Here is a 20,488-nt window from a genome sequence, read left to right as displayed (position 1 = left end):
CGGATGGAACTGAAAACTGAACAGTGAATAAAATGACTTGGACTCGGACCCGACCCTCTACTAGCTGACTTGACTCGGTGGCGAATTGATAATGACTCGACTTGACTCGAGTCAAAAATATAAAAGTGGGATCGACTTGGTTACAGCCCTGTAGTTTTCCAAATCAATTTTGCAAAACATTTGCATACCGTACTATGATAATAATACCAGGTTTACATACAACATGAAGTGGTTTAAATATTTCATTCAAATATCCAGGAATAGTTACCAAAAACCAAATCATGTGGTAGCACAACTACTTTGGTCAAAATTGATCGGGATCATGTTTACAGCTCCACCAAACCAACCAGATAATCACAATAATCCAAGGATCACATCAACACGACATCAAAAACAGAACGTAATTAGTTAGAATGTCAAAAAAACAAAAACGCTCCCGCTGCTATAATTGGTATACTCAGTGGCTAGATGAAACCTGTAATTAAACTCGATGACTGGTAATAGACGAGTCCGCTTCGATATTCATGCCACGATCACGCTCCGGCCACAAGACACCTCGTTTATATGGTCTCGAAAACATTTTAAAGAGCGTGCTAAACAACAATGCTTCCTTACATGCCTTACAAAAATTACGTCCCGCGATATAAAGTCACGTAAAACGCGCGTGTACGTGAGAATTTACAACGTCGACACCGCAAGTTCAATTTGAAACGCACTGAACAAAGTTTCCCAAACCGAAAATCACTTCCAGTCTTTAGACGCCGTCCGTTTTAAAATGAAAGACACAAGTAAGCATGATTTAGCCTATAATTAGAACGACATGATATATCAGTATAATCATAGGCATATCTTCTGGCACTTGAAAAGGATTTACACGACTAAAACTATATCATAATCCGCGGAGTCTTACAAATTTTTGAACATAGCATTACGTATCGATTTTTCGTGATTTTACTTCAAGTGCTTAAACCCCCCCCCCCCCCCACCGGACAACTAGAAAATTTTCAGCTTTTATAAATCAGATCAGAATTAGAATTAAAGCTACACAGTGCATTTCACAAATAAGACTAGAATTAGAATGAAACATCTAACAAATTCAATTACCAGCATTTCGCTTTAATTAACTAGTTTAAGTATTCGACTAGAATTACCTAGTTGTCCAAGACTGCCACACGATTTTTGGGGTCATGAAAAAATCGGTAATGTAAAATATCCCAGGTTAAGACTTTTCTAATTGATAATAAGGGTTACGAAGTACTAGCTATCCCGCAAAGCCACCAATGTGTGTGGTACACGGATTGAAAGAATTTTGGATTTGCATCAGTGTGTTGACGAGGACCAGATCGGATCGAATAGTTATTCCCTATGCGTACCCATAGATCCAATTCCAAACAGATGTCTTCACTTTATTGATGTGCTTTGTCAGTCCGATATATATAAATAAATATTGGCCTACACATATTGACATATAGGCTATACCTATAATGCAATCAATAGCAATTTAACAAGAAATGAAACGCGGTAGCCAGTAGGGACTTTCTGCAGAGTTTACGAATGCAACAATTAACATTCCATGGTTACAGAATAATCATCCTTTAATAACCAACAAAATCCATATTTTTTTAAAGGGTTTACTATTGTTTATATCTGAACTAGGATTTTCAAACAAATTATTGTCATATTTAACTGTTGTCTTGTTTTAGCCATTTCCTGACTTCAACTCTGGTTTCCTTTCAATATGAATACTCTTTTGAAAAAATTTCTCTCACAAACATACCCGGAGTTGAATTATAGGTTTGTTGCTTTCAATACTACTCAACACATACAGAGTAATTACATATTTTATAAGAAAATCAAATCGATCAAAATAATAAAATCACCACATGCTTACACAGAATCGGCCTATTCACGTGCAATTTTCTGCAAGATAGTCTTTTCAGCAAGACGAGACTCGGCGTAATTAGTAAGTGGTCCTAATTTTTAATGAAATTACAGCCACCGATCATGTCTGTAATTATAATGTTTACTTGCGCCGAGGTGACTTGACAAATTGAAACGCTCTCTGACAATAGCGCAAAGTTTATTTTCACATACAGAAACTAATTTAGAATAGAACAAACAGGAGAAACATCGATTCCTTTAGAAATGGGGAGAAGTTACTCTTAAAAACTTCCTAATGTCAAATGTCATGTTCTTGATATCTGTGATGATTTATTTCTAACATGAAAACCAACAATTAACCACTTCGATATGTGGGAAACTCCATGATGCAATATTTCTATCTTTCATGGAGAAAAAGTTGACATTATTTCATCAACTCATACAATATGATAAGCATGACAATGTTTTCAACAGGCATCCAAACTATGATATCTTGACAATAATACTACATACGACATTATATATATATAACCATTTTAGAAAACTCATATAATACATGGCTGATTTAAACTGCAACACTCTGGCTTTCAGTGTGCCACCACAAGTATAGTTTCATCACAGATTGACATTTTGTGGAAAATAGCACCAAAATCAACAGTCAATAGGTTTCTATAAAGATAATGTGATCTAATCCAAAATATATATTAGCCTAATCAATGTCTTTGACTCAATATGTACTAAAGATTGTACGAAACATGCCTTCTTATCTGGTGAGATATTGACTGAATTTCCCAATCAAGTTAAAATCAATAGAATACAGATTTAGGGTTACGCATTTATCAATCCCAATATAGTATTCACATCTTGATAACAAGTGAAAACAAAATACTTTTCATCAAAAGGATATGTCAGACTATGTTTATTATTAGATATACTTAGTGCAGTCTGCCATTTGAAGATGATTGCGGCTCAAACGGCATAAACGGTCCACAATATTTTCTGAGCAGCACAAAGTACAGAGTTGTGGCCTGGTAGGCTGGACGAAATAAAAAAAGGCAGACAATTTCCAGTACACATTAACACAAATGCAATATTTCCTCGAAAATTCCGATTCCAAGAATAGAATGAACTAAACTCCACCAGATACGGAATTTCCATGAAATCATTAATCATTCATAATAAAAATTTGAAGATAGAAATCTGAGAATTCCAAGTAAAAAATATGACCACCTATGCGTAACGGAATTTCACAGCATTCAAAAATATCACAACTTCGCTACAGTACTTCAATTTCAAAACAATAGATTAACGCCTTATTCACAGTAAGACCTTGTGACTCAATTCGACTCATTTGCCGAAAATAAAAAATTTCACAAGTTTCTGACAAATTTATTTTCGATAACAAGTTGGTTTAAATTGAAATACTGATTCATCATCACACCGCTGAATGTCATGTTCACAAACAGAGCCTATATTCAAGTATTTGTCATGAGATGTTGTCATGGTGACTTGAGATCAAATGTAGTTGTAGGTAGGTAGTCATTAACACCTTATCCGAAAATACCCGAGAACTGTGATACAATATCTATAGCATCATAAACATAAATTTTGACATCCTGTCAGACATCACATATATTCAGCCTTTTATCCTGTTGAGTGAAAATCCTACCCACATATAGAACGCGGGTCTATTGTCACGTTATGCACGATACAGCATGCAGGTAAGCAGGTTACAGTATCGAGCCAAAATAGAAGCTGAGTAATGAATAGCATAATTGCTGCAGGATTACGCCTGCACTTGGACACTATCTTCAGTGCTGCGGAAATTGTTTTGCCAATGTACCAATGCTATCAGAACTTGTTCAAGACAAAAATTTGCGGAATCAGTTGTCCATTAGGCTAAACATTCATTCATAATTTGACAGCACTGGTTCTGTTTGAAGAGCTTCCTAGAGCTTCAATATACGGTTGAATAATATATTCATATTGAAACGAACCAGAAATTTTTCGGCTAACACCTGTCAGGGAAAACCGTCAGCAATTGCCAATTCTCTACTAATTGCTGACGATTACCTCTGACGAGTGTCAGCCTAAAATATCCGGGTTCATTTCAATATGAGTATATTATTCAACACTGCATTCCATAGGCCTACACAAGGTCCAAGATAGCTTTGCATAGTAATAACTTGTGTGTAAGGTTTGACCAAGCCAGACCTTGACCAAACTGTACTACTCAATGTATACAACTAATACAAGCATAATATAGCCTACAATTGAATATATTAATCAATCATATATTGAAGTTCTGTACCTCCAAGAAGCTCTACAAGTAGCCTATAATATGAATATTATTCTTCAGTGATAGGTACTATTCTAGATGTTAATTTCAGACAGAAATATTTCACAGGATACAGCACCGGTCAGTGTGAATATTACTAGGAAGACTGCACCAAAACGTAGAATTTCGATACCTCAAACCCCACAAATCAGCACGAGCAGCGAAAATCATGAAACGATATGACACGAGGTCACACGAATTAGCCCGGCACAGCTGCGAGTGGCGCGCATCTTTCGAAACAAACCGTATACTTTAAATAGCCGGGATTTTAATTACACGTTGCACAGGGCGTGTTTAATCTGGCCAGGCAGAGAAGTATGTAAGTGAAATTTCAGCCGCACATTTCTCAAGCTTTCATTCTTAACAAATCTCTCGCGGAATTACCGATTGTTTGGCTCTGAATTGGTCAATGGGTCAGAAGTGACAACAAAATACGTCACTGACGTATCCGAGCGCTACTCGCGCCGATAATTACAGAATGATATCCTTCCAAACATAACACAGCTGCAATTAAAATACGCAGTAGGTAAAATCTGCGTCAAATGACGTACGTTCTGGTTTGCATGAATGCCAGCTCGCGTCATAGACAAACTTCAACGTCACACTGATTCGCGCCCCTTATTAATCGCAGATTAGCATCAACATTTCGAGTGTTTAAAACAGAATGAAAAGCATTTCAAAATCTACCGTCATGGCAACCAATACAAAACATAAAGTGAATATCAGACATTGTACACTGCCATCCCATTCTGAAAACCTGATGTGGGAAAATGTCCATCTGTGTGGGAGAAAACCCATCTACCAACTTGACAACATACACTGACTTTCAAGGAACCAGATGAATTCTTCTACTAGGCTATTACATGCAAGCCTATACTCATGCAGCACATGCAGTGACTGTGTTACTTACTTGGTTAGGCAGGTACAGTCTCGTGCAGTCGGAATACATTTTCGGGGCGGGTTCTTTTGGTCTTGGTCTCGATTCGTTAGCAGAGTCGCTGGGTGCCGTGGATGCGCGAGTACTCCCACTCATGTTAATGCCTGAATCCCCTTCAGTGTTATCAACATCTTTTGCTGGAGTAGCGTCTGAGAGAGGAAAAGTTGAATAACACCGTAGTGTGAATATAATCTTTACTCGGTATGCATAGAAGAAAAGAATTCAATTTTCAACAACCACATCCAAATTGCATCAACACTTTTTCAGGACACTGAACAAGTGAAGTGGCACCAGGGTTGTAACCAAGTCACAAGGTTCCGAGTCACAAGTCAATCTCACTTTTATAGTTTTGACTCGAGTCAAGTCGAGTCACTTTCAATTCAGTACCGAGTCAAGTCCGAGTCCAAGTAACGGAGTAGAGTGTCGAGTCAGTGTTTTGACTCGAGTCCGAGTCCAAGTCATTGCGTTGACTGTTCTGTTTCCAGTTAAAGTCTTGTTAAACCCACTTTTTATTACTGTTTGGTGATATCGAATGGTTCGCATTTATAATATGCTAATTTTCCTCACTCATAACAGTTTCTGATAGCATTTTCCAGTATCAGTACTGATAGACAAAATTATGATAATGTGCTTCGAAATTACAATGAAATGCCTGTCTTGTAGACCCAGTCTCGAGTCATATGACTTGGCTCGAGTCATACGCAATGACTCGAGTACAAGTCGAGTCAATACACAAGTTGAGTCGAGTAATTTTTCATTTTTAAGAAAATGACTCGAGTCAAGTTGAGACACCAAAAAATCGTGACTCGAGTCGAGTCATTACAACCCTGAGTGGCACGTTTGAACATGATAAGGTATAGACAAGAACATAACATTAACATACCCTCCATGACACGAGTCGCTGGAAACGCATCCGTGTATGAATCACTGTCCTGAGAGTTTGACATATCATCTTCACTGGAGTGCCTGGAAATCGCAAGATAACAGAGAATAGAATCAATAATGAGAAGAATAGGAAAAAACGCGTTTATGATGTCTATGGGGGAAACGGGTTCAAAAATATTGTTGGTATGGAAATCCTTGCGCTGAATGAAACCCAGTAAGGCAATCAAATACTTACGAACACCTAAAGAACACGATAGGTTATACAGAATGGCATGGCTATCCTCATCTTCTAATCTGTTGAAGGCAGTTATTACACACTAATCTGTGTAACTTACCTGGGAGTGCAATCTACTTTGATGTTGACTTGTCTCGTTTTCGTTCGGGCGACTTTAAAAATGCTGAAATAACATCCCAACATGGTGCAGTACGGAAAGAAAAAACATAGTATAACCTGAAAACGAAAGAAATCTTGCTCAGCAAAAGCAGATGGTCAACCGCTAACGGACTTTTGTTATAGGTGGAATGCAGAGGTAGGTAGAAGCCCAATCAAGTAGGCCTAAGTTGATTGCTGTTACTACAAATATTGTCTGTATTTGTGGGTTGAGCTGATTGTGCTTAATTAAACTAATGGCCAATGTAAGTGTATCGACATTTGCCGTGTTGTTACAATAACCTTCAACATTGTGTCAGCAGAGGGAATAATTGCCTTCCAGACTATGGTGTAAAGATATCGTTGAAACTACTTACCCAAAACAATGTAAATCCAACTTGATTGCGCCACAATGGTAAGCACCCGGAACGTTGCGGATGGAAATCGTACTGGGACCAGCCCCCGAACAATGGAGGGGCGGCACATATCGCAGCGACCAGCCAACAGAGGATTATCACTACAGTTGACCGAAACCCCGTGATCTTTCTCGGATAAGACATTGGATGAACGATTGCATAGTACCTGTAACGATAAAAATTTTAATCAATTGTCGTTAAGTTGAAAGAAGACGGAATATGGCAATCCTAAACCATAAATATTTAGGGAGGATCTTATGCGTGTTGACCAACTTTCCCTGACATGTAGGCCATAGAAAGGAGACTTGGACTTGATAATTCTAGTTGCCTAATTAACTAATTAGTGCGAAATGCTGGTAATCTAATTCTAATATGATTAGTGAAATGTTTCGGTGCTCTAATTTTAATTATAATATTATTTCTGGTTTTCATCAAAATGCTACAGTAAAACAGTATAGTGCCAAGCGAGCCATGCTTGGTCTACAGGCATTCGCCGTTCGGATTATGAGAATGAAGATTCGTTATGAACTGAAATTTTTTTTTCGTCCCAATTCGGAATTTAATTCAATTTGCTAGCTTTGGTGAATTCTAATTCTATTCTATTTTCTAAGAAAAAAACTCTTTAGCTATAATTCTAATTCTGAAATCTCATTTGAAAAAGCTGAAAATTTTCTAGTTGCCAAACTCCAGGAAGTCTTGCCATTATCGAAAATTTTGTAGGCCTGTCCACTTATACTTGAGCCAAATTTTCCTGCAGATAACAATTTTTGGTTAAATAACATCCTACCTTACTATATATTATAATTTCAAAGACGTGACAAGTCCCTAATATGTAATACACATTAATACTTTCGTAAACCCACTATAATGATAATGAAGGGTGACAAAAATACCATGTCCTACATCTTTGTTAACCCAAGGATACGAACCGTGATGGAAACACTCATTCTACCTCGCCATATAATACCCTTTGAAAGCGATATTCATAAAGAAAAACTGAATAAATTGCGCGGTCTATATGTGTGACAAGTCCCACATAGTAACACTTTGGTACACTCAATATATAATGATAACGAGTGGTGAAAAAAAATAACAATTTCCGTTGACGCAAAGATATGAATTGCAATAATAACACTCACCTGTCACATGCTATTCCCGCTAACAGCAACATGCTAGCGCCTTTAACTAGAAGAGTCAAAAATCCAGTGATGGAGCACCAAACTTTTCCAAAAGACCATTGCTCCGTCACGCTGCCGTAAATTACAAACGGCATCACAATGCAAGAAAACGCAAAGTTCGCTGAAGTTAAGCTAAAAACGAGTTTGTTGCTTGGAGTGAGGAGGTACTGACGTCTGCAAAATAAAAGTAAAAATTTAAATAAAAGCTGAAATAAAATTTAAACCGAGCACAAATTTCAATATATCAGTCACTTCACGTAGGGAAACTAGGCTAGTGAAACATGAACTACAGGTAATCAAATTTGACAGACCAATACCTCACCTGTACAAAGTAATAAAAACGATTGAATTTCCAAACATGGATAAAAGCGTGATAATGATAAGAAAAGCACTCCGCGCCGCAATCTCCGATGTCGGAGTTTTTGAAGAAATATTCATTTCAGATGCATCTGTAAAAACATCATTAAAACAGTTTCAACAAAGACTTCTAAGTTCTATTGACTTTTGAGGTAATTCGAGACAAATATCCATATTGGGTTGATGCACTGGATTTAGTTGGTTGACATTCTTCTATCTTCGATATTTCCGTACATTTGCACCCACCTGTTGTAAGGACACTTCTAAGCAGGGCAGTTTCGGATACATTCAATATTGTAAATACAGTCGTGCTGTTGAGTACTGACGCCATTTCCCTTTCCGTACAACCCTTAGCATTTCCTCTTGACGCCTCCACCTCCTCCGTCTGCTTTCCGAGAATAGACCACTGTGATTCTAATAGAATTCTCGAGCATTATATATGTTCAGGTGAAACACAAAAAAAAAGCAAGGGCATCATGATATTTTTTAGTTTAGAATTTTTACCAGAATCCCGAAAACCACTTGCCAGATTTTACAATAGTTTTTTGTGACAGGTTATAGGGATATCTGATCAAGAATGCGACTGAATCAGTCGACAGAGGTACCAAACTATAAAACAAATTTACAATAAAAATGGTTTGAAAGATCTCAGGAATACGAACAGACCGGAATCACAACCAATACGATTAAATATCACGTTGTTAAATACATAGATATACTTGTATTTTCGACAAAATCGACACATATATAATTAAAGAATTACCCATGTTGGGACCCTAAAGGAAGATATTCAACCCCATCAGTAGACGTAAGTACCCCTAATAAAGAATAATTGACGATCATTAAGCTTCGGAATCACGAAGGAACAAAACAGAATCCAATCGAATTCGGTGGAATAACGCGTCCTTCAATACATAGACACATTTGAATTTCCGACGAAGTCGATACATATATAATTGAAGAATTACCCATGCTGGGACCCTAAAGGAAGATATTCAACCCCATCAGTGGATGTAAGTACCCCTAATAAAAAATTATTCACGAGTATTCGGGTTCGGAATAACTCAGGAACAGAACAGAATCCGAATGAATTCGGTGGAATAACGCGTCCTTCAATACATAGACACATTTGAATTTGCGACGAAGTCGATACATATATAATTGAAGAATTACCCATGCTGGGACCCTAAAGGAAGATATTCAACCCCATCAGTGGACGTAAGTACCCCTAATAAAAAATTATTCACGAGTATTCGGGTTCGGAATAACTCAGGAACAGAACAGAATCCGAATGAATTCGGTGGAATAACGCGTCCTTCAATACATAGACACATTTGAATTTCCGACGAAGTCGATACATATATAATTGAAGAATTACCCATGCTGGGACCCTAAAGGAAGATATTCAACCCCATCAGTGGACGTAAGTACCCCTAATAAAGAATAATTGACGATCATTAAGCTTCGGAATCACGAAGGAACAAAACAGAATCCGATCGAATTCGGTGGAATATCGCGTCGTTCAATCCATAAACACACTTGAATTTCTGACAAAATCGGCACACATATAATCGAAGAATTACCCATGTTGGGACCCTAAAGGAAGATATTCACCCCCATGAGTGGACGTAAGTACCCCTAATAAAGAATTATTCACGAGTATTCGGGTTCGGAATAACTCAGGAACAGAACAGAATCCGAATGAATTCGGTGGAATAACGCGTCCTTCAATACATAGACACATTTGAATTTGCGACGAAGTCGATACATATATAATTGAAGAATTACCCATGCTGGGACCCTAAAGGAAGATATTCAACCCCATCAGTGGACGTAAGTACCCCTAATAAAAAATTATTCACGAGTATTCGGGTTCGGAATAACTCAGGAACAGAACAGAATCCGAATGAATTCGGTGGAATAACGCGTCCTTCAATACATAGACACATTTGAATTTCCGACGAAGTCGATACATATATAATTGAAGAATTACCCATGCTGGGACCCTAAAGGAAGATATTCAACCCCATCAGTGGACGTAAGTACCCCTAATAAAGAATAATTGACGATCATTAAGCTTCGGAATCACGAAGGAACAAAACAGAATCCGATCGAATTCGGTGGAATATCGCGTCGTTCAATCCATAAACACACTTGAATTTCTGACAAAATCGGCACACATATAATCGAAGAATTACCCATGTTGGGACCCTAAAGGAAGATATTCACCCCCATGAGTGGACGTAAGTACCCCTAATAAAGAATTATTCACGAGTATTCGGGTTCGGAATAACTCAGGAACAGAACAGAATCCGAATGAATTCGGTGGAATAACGCGTCCTTCAATACATAGACACATTTGAATTTCCGACGAAGTCGATACATATATAATTGAAGAATTACCCATGCTGGGACCCTAAAGGAAGATATTCAACCCCATCAGTGGATGTAAGTACCCCTAATAAAAAATTATTCACGAGTATTCGGGTTCGGAATAACTCAGGAACAGAACAGAATCCGAATGAATTCGGTGGAATAACGCGTCCTTCAATACATAGACACATTTGAATTTGCGACGAAGTCGATACATATATAATTGAAGAATTACCCATGCTGGGACCCTAAAGGAAGATATTCAACCCCATCAGTGGACGTAAGTACCCGTAATAAAAAATTATTCACGAGTATTCGGGTTCGGAATAACTCAGGAACAGAACAGAATCCGAATGAATTCGGTGGAATAACGCGTCCTTCAATACATAGACACATTTGAATTTCCGACGAAGTCGATACATATATAATTGAAGAATTACCCATGCTGGGACCCTAAAGGAAGATATTCAACCCCATCAGTAGACGTAAGTACCCCTAATAAAGAATAATTGACGATCATTAAGCTTCGGAATCACGAAGGAACAAAACAGAATCCAATCGAATTCGGTGGAATAACGCGTCCTTCAATACATAGACACATTTGAATTTCCGACGAAGTCGATACATATATAATTGAAGAATTACCCATGCTGGGACCCTAAAGGAAGATATTCAACCCCATCAGTGGATGTAAGTACCCCTAATAAAAAATTATTCACGAGTATTCGGGTTCGGAATAACTCAGGAACAGAACAGAATCCGAATGAATTCGGTGGAATAACGCGTCCTTCAATACATAGACACATTTGAATTTGCGACGAAGTCGATACATATATAATTGAAGAATTACCCATGCTGGGACCCTAAAGGAAGATATTCAACCCCATCAGTGGACGTAAGTACCCCTAATAAAAAATTATTCACGAGTATTCGGGTTCGGAATAACTCAGGAACAGAACAGAATCCGAATGAATTCGGTGGAATAACGCGTCCTTCAATACATAGACACATTTGAATTTCCGACGAAGTCGATACATATATAATTGAAGAATTACCCATGCTGGGACCCTAAAGGAAGATATTCAACCCCATCAGTGGACGTAAGTACCCCTAATAAAGAATAATTGACGATCATTAAGCTTCGGAATCACGAAGGAACAAAACAGAATCCGATCGAATTCGGTGGAATATCGCGTCGTTCAATCCATAAACACACTTGAATTTCTGACAAAATCGGCACACATATAATCGAAGAATTACCCATGTTGGGACCCTAAAGGAAGATATTCACCCCCATGAGTGGACGTAAGTACCCCTAATAAAGAATTATTCACGAGTATTCGGGTTCGGAATAACTCAGGAACAGAACAGAATCCGAATGAATTCGGTGGAATAACGCGTCCTTCAATACATAGACACATTTGAATTTCCGACGAAGTCGATACATATATAATTGAAGAATTACCCATGCTGGGACTCTAAAGGAAGATATTCAACCCCATCAGTGGACGTAAGTACCCCTAATAAAAAATTATTCACGAGTATTCGGGCTCGGAATAACTCAGGAACAGAACAGAATCCGAATGAATTCGGTGGAATAACGCGTCCTTCAATACATAGACACATTTGAATTTCCGACGAAGTCGATACATATATAATTGAAGAATTACCCATGCTGGGACCCTAAAGGAAGATATTCAACCCAATCAGCAGTGGACGTAAGTACCCCTAATAAAAAATTATTTACGATCATCATACTTCGGAATGACGAAGGAACAGAACAGAATCCGAATGAATTCGGTGGAATATCACCTCGTTCAATACATAAACACACTTGAAATACCTACGAAATCGATACATATATAATTGAAGAATTACCCATGCTGGGACCCTAAAGGAAGATATTCACCACCATGAGTGGACGTAAGTACCCCTAATAAAGTATTATTCACGAGTATTCTGGTTCGTAATAACTCAGGAACAGAACAGAATACGAATGAATTCGATTGAATAACACATCCTTCAATGCATAGATACCCTTGAATTTCCGACAAACTCGATACATATATAATTGAAGAATTACCCACGTTGGGACCCTAAAGGAAGATATTCACCCCCTTGAGTGGACGTAAGTACCTCTAATAAAGAATTATTCACGAGTATTTGGGTTCGGAATAACTCAGGAACAGAACAGAATCCAAATGAATTCGGTGGAATATCGCCTCGTTCAATGCATAGACACATTTGAATTTCCGACGAAGTCGGTACATATATTATTGAAATATTACCCATACTGGGACCCTAAAGGAAGATGTTCAACCCCATCAGTGGACGTAAGTACCCCTAATAAAGAATTATTGACGATCAATAAGCTTCAGAATGACGAAGGAACAGAACAGAATCCGAATGAATTCGGTGGAATATCGCCTCGTTCAATACATAGACACATTTGAATTTCCGACGAAGTCGATACAGATATAATCGAAATATTACCCATACTGGGACCCTAAAGGAAGATATTCACCACCATGAGTGGACGTAAGTACCCCTAATAAAGTATTATTCACGAGTATTCTGGTTCGTAATAACTCAGGAACAGAACAGAATACGAATGAATTCGATTGAATAACACATCCTTCAATGCATAGATACCCTTGAATTTCCGACAAACTCGATACATATATAATTGAAGAATTACCCACGTTGGGACCCTAAAGGAAGATATTCACCCCCTTGAGTGGACGTAACTACCTCTAATAAAGAATTATTCACGAGTACTTGGGTTCGGAATAACTCAGGAACAGAATAGAATCCGAATGAACTCGGTGGAATATCGCCTCGTTCAATGCATAGACACATTTGAATTTCCGACGAAGTCGGTACATATATTATTGAAATATTACCCATACTGGGACCCTAAAGGAAGATGTTCAACCCCATCAGTGGACGTAAGTACCCCTAATAAAGAATTATTGACGATCAATAAGCTTCGGAATGACGAAGGAACAGAACAGAATCCGAATGAATTCGGTGGAATATCGCCTCGTTCAATACATAGACACATTTGAATTTCCGACGAAGTCGATACAGATATAATCGAAATATTACCCATACTGGGACCCTAAAGGAAGATGTTCAACCCCATCAGTGGACGTAAGTACCCGTAATGAAGAATTATTGACGATCAATAAGCTTCGGAATAACGAAGGAACAGAACAGAATCCGAATGAATTCGGTGGAATATCACCTCGTTCAATACATAAACACACTTGAAATCCCTACGAAATCGATACATATATAATTGAAGAATTACCCACGCTGGGACCCTAAAGGAAGATATTCACCACCATGAGTGGACGTAAGTACCCCTAATAAAGTATTATTCACGAGTATTCTGGTTCGTTATAACTCAGGAACAAAACAGAATACGAATGAATTCGATTGAATAACACATCCTACAATGCATAGATACCCTTGAATTTCCGACAAACTCGATACATATATAATTGAAGAATTACCCACGTTGGGACCCTAAAGGAAGATATTCACCCCCTTGAGTGGACGTAAGTACCCCTAATAAAGAATTATTCACGAGTATTTGGGTTCGGAATAACTCAGGAACAGAACAGAATCCAAATGAATTCGGTGGAATAACGCGTCCTTCAATACATAGACACATTTGAATTTTCGACGAAGTCGATACATATATAATTGAAGAATTACCTATGCTGGGACCCTAAAGGAAGATATTCAACCCCATCAGTGGACGTAAGTACCCCTAATAAAGAATTATTCACGAGTATTCGGGTTCGGAATAACTCAGGAACAGAACAGAATCCGAATAAATTCGATCGAATATCGCGTTAGTCAATATAATAATACTTCAATTTACTTCTACAACGTGATATGTACAATTCATTCATATTGTTGTACATGATCAATAACCAAATTCGCGCCGTCAGGCACCGCGTGTGTAGGGCTGGTACTTGCATGGCTGACTGGATAAGAATACCGCGTGCCGTAGGCTTTTCAAATTTTCGTACAAAGTTGTTTTTTTAATTGCTCTACTGAATTTTTATGATTACTACTGTTCTTTTGGCTCACGTAGGAATAACAATTTATTAATTTTGCCGCCACTTTCAATCGTGCACTCGCGCGGAATTTGTAGTAACAGATTTTAGTTTTATCGCAGTCTCGTGGTGTTTTGATATGATGAAAGTTGCAATGATATGACTCTCACAGTGTAAGCTGGTGCTGTTACGACCCTCTACATACAAGAACAGAGCGTGATACGAATATTCCTCATTTGAATGATCCTGACCGTTACAGAATGTTCAACGTTATAGGCTGGTAATTGGTCGTTTACAACATTTGACCACCACCCACTACGCAATCGGCAATTGTTCAGAAATATAGGGTGAAAGAAGAGACGAGACACAGTTGAGGAATAAACGAGCCAAACCTTCACCTTGATTGCATACGAGATTGTGTTCCCGCGGTGGTGATATCATACTTTGACAGAGCGACGGGTTCTCTCATAAATTCTGCTGATCATGTGGTAATTGAACGACGTGGACGCGCATATGTTTTTCTTCACGTGCCTTAATTCCGAAGTGTAGAAGTCGCGGGATTTTTCCGACATTGACCACGATGAAGCTGATACATATAACTAGGCGATTTCTAGATTCCTCGTGTCTTTATATGTTCAGAACACCAGAGTCGTTGAGTAGCGATTCGTGACAGGCCTTTGCTAGCCTAAGCAATGAAACGGAGAGCCTGATTTTGTAGTTTTAAGGGGAATAAGCATGGATAGAGTATGCAGAAGCCAAAGCGACAGCGGACAGCGAGCGTCTAAGTCGGTGGAACAATCCACATTTTTGGTAATCATGTTTTCGCGACAATTTGTATTTCGCACAGGCCTATTTAGCGTAGGAAATATATTTATCACTGACCTGACCACTGACCAGCGATGTCAACGTTAAGTTTGTCACATAAGTTCGTGACCATGACCAATCATTGGGATTTACTTGCATTGACACAAAATCTGTTATGGGCCGATTGTGAACTTGAGGCATTTATTTTGGGGTGAGGGCATTCAGTCTAAAATGCGCATTGCGCGCTCAGGCTCAATCCGCCAAAAGACACATACATCGTTGTTACAGCATGCTTCAATGTAATAAAAACTTATAAATCTACTGTATAGGATGATGCTGTTTTCATACTAACATCGTCCATAATATTATGCATCCGCATTTCTAACGTAATCATAAAAACTATGGCACCGGTGACCGTCACCAGTATCAGATAAAGCTTTAGCAATTCTTGGTAGGAACGAATACCTTTTGCTCTTATGTCAGATTTCACATTGTTTCGAAGTATTTTCTTTGACGTAAGACCAATAATTCGCAATATTGTTCTCAAACTCTCGAGGCAGGTATTCCATAGTAGTGTATAATTGTATCACGATTACCATTTGAATATGCTGTGAGTTATAGTATTACTAACCTACGTAGGTTAGTAATCTATAGTTATAGGCCTACAATGTCGGGCTGATGATGTTGACGTTGAGTACTGAGTAGTTTTGTTCTCGTGCCTATGAGTCGGATACATGGATATTCTACAGTTCATGGAACTTACGATGGAGCGACAAAATAAAACCACACTATCTGTAACCACTACCCGTAGTTCCGTGATGTCATCACCTCGTACTATTCCATATAATTCGCCGTTGACACTATTCATTTTATGATCGTTAAAGATATATGTTTCGTGTCTCTAAAGTTTAATAACAATTTGTCCGACTATTCGTGGTATGACAATGCAAAACTTTCCATTAATGGAACATCAGACTTCAGCACAAATTCTTTATTATGTTACTGATGGCGAGTTGGTTGTGTAAGTCGCGATCGTAAGCGTAAGACGTTTGTGTATTCTGTATTGCATCACGTTCTGACTAGAACATGCATTTGTCTAGTTTGGCGCCATATTGTCTGCCCGAGTCGACGCGGATTTGGTTGATTCTCGTCAAGATCGCTATTTGTAGCCGGCAGCTTGTGGGTGGGTTTTCAGTTACATGCTTCTATACATCCATCCTCCATTCGTTTCTACATATACTGATACTTGGTTGTATCTAGAAGTGATAAAAACAGATCAAACTTTGTGAGGGATTAACCGGTTTTGCGAACCCATCGTAAGCCTTTCTGTTGGAAAATATCAATACGATTTAGGAATAGCCTACGCAGCCAACGCTGAATATTACAGTTGACATCATGACTTCAGTTACCAAACATGCTCACAGTACAATTTTCACAATATATTTTCGGCCTAACCATCAGAAAGGTGAATGCTGAGTACGGTCTTGAGTCTTCCCACGGCTTTACTCGGAAAACGCTTGCTTCAACGCCGCGTTTTGAGCTCGACACCGCCGTTGAATATCATAGCCTGCGAAGTAGCCTACAACTCGAGAGAGCGCTAAGCACGACTCCCGCCGAATTCAAAACTAGTTCTCTCGCTTCGAGTTTGCAATGACGAATCATGCGCAATTTTGACGCAAAATGAGTTTGAGCACTGAGTAAGGTTTCTTGGACATGGGTCTGTGTGTTGCAATACATTATATAGGTATGTATTTCTGAGCAAGCACCAACGCAGTGACGTGATCAATGATGGAGTGAAAATGACTTTTTTTTTTAAATCAAAAAAGGGCTTCCTCAATCCTGACAAATGACCTAAAACTTCAATAAAAAGTGACTTCAGGGTATTACCCCCATTTTCCAGCCGGCAACCCCCCAATTTCTGCGCGTGGGGGGGGGGGGGGTAAAATGGCCCATCTCGGCAACCGCTGGTCATAGAGTCATGATATATAGCTCAAAATCTGCGGAAGCATCATGTTTCTATCTGCCTTAAGAAGAAAGTTTTCTCTATTGTGAACACAAAATGAGTTATAGCCAAAAAACAATATATACGCACATTTTTGTTGAAATTCAGCATTTATTCTGACGAATTGTGATCTGTCATCAGTTTTTTTGAATCTAAAAGTAACACACTGACAATACCGAATATTGGGCCCATAATACAAATATATTCACAACACAGTCCTTTTAAAATCGGTTCAAAACATCATAATGAAACACTCACATTTAACGACTTATTGAAAATGCATTTTTGTGTCAAATGTTTTCATCAGTTTACGTGACTTAATTTTTTGGCAATTGAGAGGCCATCTCGTCTTTCTAATCCCGAAACTTGTGCTGATGTTTATGTTACGATCTTTACATGTCGTTCCACTGTTTGATTGTAGCATGGATGAAACAAAATCAGAGATTGGGGGGTTGCCGGCTGGAAAATGGGGGTAACACCCTGAAGTCACTTTTTATTGAAGTTTTAGGTCATTTGTCAGGATTGAGGAAGCCCTTTTTTGATTTGAAAAAAAAAGTCATTTTCACTCCACCCTAGTGATCAACTTGATCTCGGTCAACTATTGAATATTGAAGTTGATCTCAGACGCTGATTCACACGCGCATAATGTAATGCAGGTCTCGGGCCGCAAAATAGTGACTTCGCTATCCGCGAGTTGGTGACCATTGTCCAAAAACAGGGTTTTTTAATAGGGGTTCACGGACCCCTTGGGTAGCAGACTAGTTTCATGGATTCCGTGAAAGGACACTCGATTTTTGAATCCGTGAGTGAGACCACTAATCTGTAAATTAGGCATAATGATTAACGGTTTACTGTTGTCACTGACATGAAATATTATCCTAGTAAATCAATTTTTTTAATACTTTGGAGATCGGGAAGTGTCTAGAAGCATTTCAACTTTTTGTTTCGACAAGCAGATGATTTCTAGATATTATTGCGTAGTTACAGGAGGGGGAGGCAGTCATGATTCGAATATCGTGGATTTGATTGTGCAACATTGCGTACAAAATGGTATCAAATTGATAGAAAACTTTGACAATGTCAGTATGCAGACTTTTCTGTCAAAATACAAGAGATGGAAAAAAGACAAAAACCGACTCGAGAAGCTTGAAGCGTTTGTTCAAAAACACAAAATGACTCTCCAAACTAGGATATCTGAAAATCCGCAGGCGACGAGTGGTACTGAAGAACCGGCAAGGAAATACCTCAAAAATAAACATTTAAAAGTTTCGAAACGACAGTTATATAAAATTCGGCATTTATTCCTCACAAGGGAAAAGCCACGCGACCCTGATCCTGAAAGTTCAGACCATGACACGGGAAGGTGCTTATTTGACTTGGAGGAAGATGTGCATGAAAATGAATATTTGGAATCTTCTACTTCGGAAGTATTTTGTTTTTGTAAAATGCCATACAATGATGGTGACTTCATGGTACTTTGCCAAATCTGTAACTGCTGGTTCCACCCTCACTGTATTTTCGATCAGGACAGTTTAGAGGTTACTTTCGAGGATATTCAATGGGGAAGGTGCAACTTGGTCTGTGACAAGTTTAATGTAGCCGATTGCAACGACCGCGTCAATCGCTCCTGGCACACGTTCTTCCATAAAACTTCTCAAGTGTCTCCTAGCTCCGATTCTGAGACCACAATATGTTACCAAATTTCCAAGCCAGACATTTGTGATTCTCCGGAAAAAATCCCATTACCTGACGACTTGGATGTTTCACGGCAGACGCCAACGATTTCAGTTACCGAAGATTCATTCGTTCCGTGCTCTGAATCAGATACTTTGGATTTTAATCAAGCGCTCCAAACAAACACCACTAACATTTCCACGGCAGAGCCTTCATCGTGCGACAACGAACCATTACTTCCATCGCAGAAGCGAAAGGTCCCAGTTGAACAATTGACATCAAGTTATTTTTGCGAAAGTGACGACGATTCATGGATAAAGCAAGACACATTAAAAAATCTCGGCAGCTTTAGCAAGGACTTGGTTTTGGCAGAGGAAGATATTAACATGACACATTCGTGGTCAATAACTACCGAGGAATGGTCACAAATGAGTGAGGGACGATCAAAACATCGCTTCGACAAAGGATCGCATTACTATATTGCAATGTTTCGCCACGTAAAATCAGTTTACGATAAGTGTGTGCCAGTAGTGAAGAATCACTACCTGAAGGCACCAAGAGTGACTCCTTTCGAAGCAAGTGACAATGACTTGTATCACGAAGGATACATAAACTTTTGCTGTGCTCACCATAATTGCTGTGAATGCCAAGTCACTGGGCTTATTGATATATACAACACTCAAACAAGCGTGTTGTGCGATTTAACAATTACCGGCGTGCTAAAGCATTCCCAGAATTGTGCACGTTCACGTCCAGTTCGGGGACCCGAGAAAGAGATGTTGCAGAAACAACTTGATGGAAGATCCGCAACCAAGGTTAACCGAGAGTTGAGAGATAAATTATCGGAAACAGAGCGAATGTTTGGGTCACATATTAACGCTCCTACCCCGTCAGTTCTGAGACAGTTGAAAAGTAAAATCGATGAGCCTGAAGACTGGACAACAGATATGCTCACCAACTTGAAGATATTGGCCGAACGATATCGTGACAGCGGGTCACATTTCATCAGACACTGGGAGGGGTTTCCTACACCTGGAATAACACTCTTCAGCAAACGCCAACTTCAGCTTTTCCGGGACATCTGTCGTAAAGACATGCTTTATTTCGACTCGACATCGGGGATAACAAAATCCAAATCCGGTCAGCCGATGTACCAAATTTACACTTTACTCGTGCGTTGTCCCTATAAAGGACATGCTGGGT

At 38.8% G+C, this 20,488-nt stretch overlaps 1 protein-coding gene across 2 annotated transcripts in view; it reads right to left on the bottom strand.

Moving 5' to 3' along the window:
- The window catches only part of LOC145456166 (uncharacterized), a 43,484-nt gene that overhangs the window by 10,606 nt on the left and 12,390 nt on the right, over positions 1-20,488 (bottom strand). For both annotated transcript variants that reach the window (XM_080334228.1, XM_080334229.1), the window contains exons 2-8: positions 8,609-8,750; positions 8,328-8,454; positions 7,967-8,179; positions 6,789-6,993; positions 6,377-6,492; positions 6,040-6,122; positions 5,130-5,305 (exon numbers count right to left, since the gene is read on the bottom strand). In XM_080334228.1, coding sequence (XP_080190354.1) covers positions 5,130-5,305; positions 6,040-6,122; positions 6,377-6,492; positions 6,789-6,993; positions 7,967-8,179; positions 8,328-8,454; positions 8,609-8,693 — 1,005 coding nt within the window. In that variant the 5' untranslated portion in view covers positions 8,694-8,750. The remainder of the gene's footprint in view (positions 1-5,129; positions 5,306-6,039; positions 6,123-6,376; positions 6,493-6,788; positions 6,994-7,966; positions 8,180-8,327; positions 8,455-8,608; positions 8,751-20,488) is intronic.

The sequence above is a fragment of the Botryllus schlosseri genome, chromosome 14 (assembly GCF_051294905.1).
Source record: "Botryllus schlosseri isolate E-star chromosome 14, Bs_hap1, whole genome shotgun sequence".
NCBI classification, from domain to species: Eukaryota; Metazoa; Chordata; class Ascidiacea; order Stolidobranchia; family Styelidae; genus Botryllus; species Botryllus schlosseri.
The sequence above is the reverse complement of the archived record's forward strand: the minus strand, read 5'-3'. Positions and strand labels throughout refer to the sequence as shown.